At 46.0% G+C, this 6,385-nt stretch overlaps 1 protein-coding gene across 2 annotated transcripts; it reads left to right on the forward strand.

Annotated features, from left to right (window-relative positions):
- The first annotated feature begins 2,615 nt into the window (after positions 1-2,615).
- LOC119365046 (NAD(P)H-quinone oxidoreductase subunit M, chloroplastic-like) lies at positions 2,616-3,863 on the forward strand. 2 transcript variants are annotated; one of them, XM_037630633.1, is made up of 3 exons: positions 2,616-2,694; positions 2,726-3,198; positions 3,431-3,863. In XM_037630633.1, exons 2-3 carry the CDS (start codon positions 2,737-2,739, stop codon positions 3,605-3,607), a joined length of 639 nt encoding a protein of 212 aa, XP_037486530.1. In that variant the 5' UTR covers positions 2,616-2,694; positions 2,726-2,736; the 3' UTR covers positions 3,608-3,863. The 2 variants fall into 2 exon arrangements, with proteins under 2 accessions (XP_037486530.1, XP_037486529.1); XM_037630632.1 differs by having other exon boundaries at positions 2,675-3,198.
- Positions 3,864-6,385: the final 2,522 nt, after the last annotated feature.

The raw sequence follows: 6,385 nt of genomic DNA on the forward strand, positions 1-6,385 counted from the left end.
GACCGCGAGAACTGCGGAACACCATGTACGAGCATATGGCAACTCCGAACATTTTCAATGACAAGTTATTCATCTATGCTGCACCTACCCAAAGTCCTAAAACCTATAAGGGCGTATAATTTTTATGCCCCCGCCGGAAAAGCCCTCCAAACAGCCTAAATATACTCGGCGCCTGCACGGCGAGTAAAAGTTACGCGCCTCTTTCTCCGGCCGATGCCGCCCCGACGTGTCGCCGTCGGCACCGATGACCGCCCTCGTCACCAGAATGGATAGCCAAGACGCTTCTGCCACCCCGCCGGCTTGTCGTCGCCAGTAGCCGCCCCGCGCCACCGCCCGCGTCGATAAAAAGGTTGGGGATGAAAAAGCTAAACCGACCAAAAGCACCGGGGCTAACCGCGCCAAAGGCCGCCAGGGTGGCGACTGTCTCTTCGGCGACGGTCCGCCGCCCTCCACCGCTGCCGCGACGCCAAGAGAGCTAGAAAACCGACGGCCACGTCGTCCGCCCTCGCCGAGGAGGCCACGAAGAAGAAGAAGAAGAAGAAGAAGAAGAAGAAGAAGAAGAAGAAGAAGAAGAAGAACTGTGTTTCTCGTAAAAACTAAAAACACAACTCTGTTTTTCTCTTTTTGAGTGTACTTCTCGCGGAAGCTAATTTGCACTTCCATGAGAACAAAAAAGTGCTTCTTGTGGAAGTATATTTTTTTTTTGAATTGTGTTTCCGGCAGAAGCAAATCTATGCTTCTCGGGGAAGCATTTTTTTCTTCTGTGCTTTCACGAGAAACAAGTCTGCTTCTTGTGGAAGCATATTTTTTTTCTCGAAAAGCACAATTATACTTCTCACGGAAGCAAATCTATACTTTCACGCGAAGCAAATCTGTATTTATCGTGGAATCACAATTTTTTTTTCGAGAAGTATAGTTGTGCTTCGTAATTTTTTCTCCAAAACCTAGATAAAACCGAAAAGCTGAGAACCCCCGAAAAATAATAATCTATAACCTGAAAATGCGTACCAATAAATAAAAAAAACTGAAATTTAAAGAGAGTGCGCAGCAAGCGACATGTGATGGTGGCTAGACGCACCACTTACACGCTCCCAGGCCACAAAAAAAGACCCTTGCGGGAGACCAATGTGTAACCGTCGGTTTGTTGCTCTCCCAAAGGCAGCCCTGGAAGCAATTCACTTCTTAGCCGGCAGCGCGGGGCATTCCTATATTCCGCTTATAGCGATCTGGAACATAGCATCGCCTCAAGCGAGTGTACGATCGGCCAACCCAAGTAGCGTTAGGTTCATTTTTTTTTCTTTTCCACTTTTCTAATTTTGTCATTCAATTTAAAATAATTAAAATATAATAAATATTTCCAAAATTAATTCACTTAAGTAGTTCATCACGCACTCAAAAATGTTCACATAACTTTTAAAAAATGTCAATAGCATTTAAGAAATGTACATGTCATTTCTTAAAAATATTCCTGCATTGTTGGAAAAAAATTTACAACACAAAAAAATGTCCGTGTAGTATAATGTTTTGTAGCATTCAATGTTTAACTTAATTTTTTTAAAATATTCATGCATTTTAAAATTATGCATGTGATAGTTTGAAAATTATTTATACAATGTAAAAAAATAATCATGTTGTTTTGTAAATATGTTTCATGCCATTAAAAAAATATACAACATATATTTGAAAAATATTTAACACATATTCAAAAAAAATGTTCGAAACATGTATTTAATAAATTTATATTATTTATTTGAGAAATGTTCAACGTGTATCAAATAAATGTTACACACGTGTATCAAAATTGTACAATGTGTACTAGAAAAGTTGGAATGTGCTTAAAAATTTGAAAGGAAAATAAAATTAAAAAATAAAAAACAGTGATGAACGTAGAAAAGACAATGAAAAGAAACAAAGAATCAAAGTGAAAATCAAGAATAAAAAATCAAAAGAAAACTGAAGGAAACCCAGAGCAGAACCATACGACCCAGCCAGCCACTAAGGGGACTCCTTGAGGCCTTGTACAATGGAATGTGCTTAAGGAAGGTGCTTAGAGAAATAAATCAAGCTTTTCTTAAGCACCGATACTTTTTTTTTTGCGGAAACACTTGTATTACTCAAATAACAATGCCTTTACAATCATCAAGGGATATACCCAAGACCTCCTCTGGCCCAGATCCCAGCCAAGTCATAGTTCGCCCTTCAACTCGAGCAAACCTAGTCAAACTATCACTGGCTTTATTCTGGACTCTCACAATATGAATAACACAAGTTTGTCTAAGACGCAACAGTAGTCTAATTTCATTCACCAAAGCAGTATAGATTGAACGATCAACTTCGCCAGAGGATACCATAGACACTGCCAAGCTAGAATCCGATTCGATAGCAATGGGCAAACACTTAGTTAGAGGTCTCTTCTGTAAAAATAAACATCGGTGCTTTAAAAAACTCGGTGTATTTTTCTAAACACCTCTCTAAACACATAGCATTGTATAAGGCGTGAGGCGACGCTATGTTACAGGTCGCAGTAGGCGACGTATGGGTCTGGCGGGCAGCGAGTGGCGAAAATAACCCTTATCCACACAAGCCACACGGAGGCACAATGACGCTCTTGTGGCTCCTGGGGACGGCAGCGGCAAATACACAGCCAGGCATCGCGAACCAGAAGATCGCTACCCAGCCAAGCAAAACACGGAGGCCACCATCTCAAAAAAAAAAAAACACGGAGGCCACCAGAGCATGGCGACCACGGCGGCCTCGTCGTTGCTCTCCCCGGCGGCAAAGTTCGCGCTCCTGAGCCGGTACCCAAGCGCCAAAACTGCACCACGTAGCGTCCGGTTCCCCCCGGTGCGAGCCCAGCAGGAGGTGAAAGAGGAGGAGCCCGCGGCGACCGTGCCGCCGCTGCAGGAGGAGCAGGCGACGGCGGCGGCGGCGGCGAAGGGCCCCGCGCAGTCGCTGCCGCGGCAGCCGCTGGCGGAGAGCAAGAACATGGGGCGGGAGTACGGCAGCCAGTGGCTGAGCTGCACGACGCGGCACGTGCGCATCTACGCCGCGTACATCGACCCGGAGACCAACGCCTTCGACCAGACGCAGACGGACAAGCTCACGCTCATGCTCGACCCCACCGAGGAGTTCGTCTGGACCGACGAGACATGCCAGATGGTCTACAACGAGTTCCAGAACCTCGTCGACCACTACGAGGTAAATCGGCCATCCCATTCGTGCACACTGCTCCCGTGAGAAATCCCAGTGAGTAACCACGTGGCTAAACTGAACATTTTCATGTTCATTTGATTCTGCCACATTTACCAAAAAATTAGAAACTAGCTTTATCCAACAGAATTCTCTAGCATCGTAGCGAGAAATGCATAGTCATGCCGCGTTGATGGGAGTGTTGGGCTGACCTGGTTACAATTCTGCTGCTGTTACACAGGGAGCTCCACTGTCAGAGTACACGCTTCGTCTCATCGGCTCTGATCTTGAGCACTACATCCGCAAGCTGCTCTATGACGGGGAGATCAAGTACAACATGAGGTCCAGAGTGCTCAACTTTAGCATGGGCAAACCCCGCGTCAAATTCAACAGCAGCCAGATCCCAGATGTAAAATAGATATATCCTATACAACTCGGCGAGCTCACGAGTTGTACACACTTGCTCTTCCATCAGAGAGTAGCATTTACGAGACCATTCCAACACATATACAAAACAATGCATTGTAGACGTTTAACAACCAAGTCTCATATAAATGTGTTCTTTCAACAATGCTCTGTATGACAACATCTTGGCTACATAATCAACATAAAGACATTAAGGCACGTTGTCATCCCGCCTTATAGTTCTCTTATAGTTCTGAATGTTTTGCATCTTCACCTAGAGAGGGTTATAGGTTACTCTGCTATATTAACAGACGACTTGCTCTTCCCGAGTCCTAGTTCACATAATCTATGATAAAAAGTTTGGGTTAGTACTATGGTGTAACACATATATGCCTCATACTCATCTCCCTCGATGCAGTATCTATCACATTTCGTGATAGTTTCTTTGTAAAGGGATCTGCCATGTTTTTAGTTGTTTTAACATATGTAACAACAGAGTTGCTCAATTTCCTCACAGACTTCAAACGTCCCTTCACGTGTCTTAAGAACTTCACATTATTCTTAGAATTGTTCACTTTGACGATAACCGTTTGATGGTCACAATTCATAACAATAGTCGGCACCGGTTGTTCAACCAGGCAACTCCATCAAGAGTTCAAACAACTAGTCTGATTCAATAGTAGTTGTGACTAAAGCAGTAAGTTCCGCTTCAATGGTTGCCTTGTTAAAATGCTTTGCTTACAATACCTTCATGACACCACGACACTTCCATGTGTAAAAATATACCCACTTGTGCCATAGAGCACATCAACATCAGAAATCTAGTTCGAATCACTATATCATTCGAGTACGGCAGGATGCCCTTAACAGTGAATTCCATAACTCATTGTACCACTTAGATAGAAAGACCATATCAAGTGCATGCCAATGATCATCATCCGAGTTTGACATTAACCTGCTCAGTTTGCTTGCATCAAAAGTTATATCTGTTGGAAATATGCCCTAGAGGCAATAATAAAAGTGTTATTATTATATTTCTTTGTTCATGATAATAGTCTTTTATTCATGCTATAACTATATTATCCGGAAATCGTAATACACGTGTGAATACATAGACCACAATATGTCCCTAGTGAGCCTCTAGTTGACTAGCTCGTTGTGATCAACAGATAGTCATGGTTTCCTGGCTATGGACATTGGATGTCGTTGATAACGGGATCACATCATTAGGAGAATGATGTGATGGACAAGACCCAATCCTAAGCATAGCACAAAGGTCGGTTAGTTCGTTTGCTAGAGCTTTTCCAATGTCAAGTATCTCTTCCTTAGACCATGAGATCGTGTAACTCCCGGATACCGTAAGAGTGCTTTGGGTGTACCAAACGTCACAACGTAACTGGGTGACTATAAAGGTGCATTACAGGTATCTCCGAAAGTGTCTGTTGGGTTGACACGGATCGGGACTGGGATTTGTCACTCCGTGTTACGGAGAGGTATCACTGGGCCCACTCGGTAGTGCATCATCATAATGAGCTCAAGGTGGCCAAGTGTCTGGTCACAGGATCATGCATTACGGTACGAGTAAAGTGACTTGCCGGTAACGAGACTGAACGAGGTATTGGGATACCGACGATCGAGTCTCGGGCATGTAACGTACCGATAGACAAAGGGAATTGCATACGGGGTTTGATCGAATCCTCGACATCGTGGTTCATCCGATGACAACATCGAGGAGCATGTGGGAGCCAACATGGGTATCCAGATCCCGCTGTTGGTTATTGACCTGAGGTCGTCTCGGTCATGTCTGCATGTCTCCCGAACCCGTAGGGTCTACACACTTAAGGTTAGGTGACGCTAGGGTTATCAGGAAGACAAGTATGTGATTACCGAATGTTGTTCGGAGTCCCGGATGAGATCCCGGACGTCACGAGGAGTTCCGGAATGGTCCGGAGGTAAAGATTTATATAAGGAAAGTGGTTAAACGGACACCGGAAAGTTTCGGTGGCATACCGGTATTGTACCGGGGCCACCGGAAGGGTTTCGGGGGTCCACCGGGTGGGGCCACCCCTCCCGGGGGGGCCACATGGGCTGTGTGGGAGAGGGAGCCAGCCCCTAGTGGGCTGGGCGCGGCTCCCCACCTAGGCCCATGCGGCTAGGGCAAGGGGAGGGGAAACCCTAAAGGGGGCGCCCCCCTAGCTTGGGGGGCAAGCCGCCCTTTTCCCTCTCCCTTTGGCCGCCCCCCCTCTAGGGTTTCCCCTAGAGGGCCGGCCCCCTTGCCCCTCTCCTCCTATATATAGAGGGGTGAGGGGAGGGCTGCTATACACAAGCCAAGGCGCAGCCCCTCCCCTCCCCAACACCTCTCCTCCTCCGTACGTGCTCGGCGAAGCCCTGTCGGAGTACTTCTGCACCAACTACACCACGCCGTCGTGCTGCCGTTGGAGCTGCCTTCCTCAACCTCTCCTTCCTTCTTGCTGGATCAAGATGGAGGAGACGTCGTCCATCCCGTACGTGTGTTGAACGCGGAGGTGCTGTCCGTTCAGCACTTGGTCATCGGTGATCCGAATCACGTCGAGTACGACTCCATCATCACCAACCCTTGAACGCTTCCGCACTCGATCTACAAGTGGTATGTAGATGCAAACTCACTCCCTTGACTCGTTGCTTAGATGAACTCATAGATGGATCTTGGTGAAACCGTAGGAAAAATTTTAATTTTCTACAACATTCCCCAACAATATTTGGTCTTGTTGCGCCAGCTAAGTACATGCGTGCATGATAATTTAAGAGTATC

The sequence above is a fragment of the Triticum dicoccoides genome, chromosome 2B (assembly GCF_002162155.2).
Source record: "Triticum dicoccoides isolate Atlit2015 ecotype Zavitan chromosome 2B, WEW_v2.0, whole genome shotgun sequence".
Lineage (NCBI taxonomy): Eukaryota > Viridiplantae > Streptophyta > Magnoliopsida > Poales > Poaceae > Triticum > Triticum dicoccoides.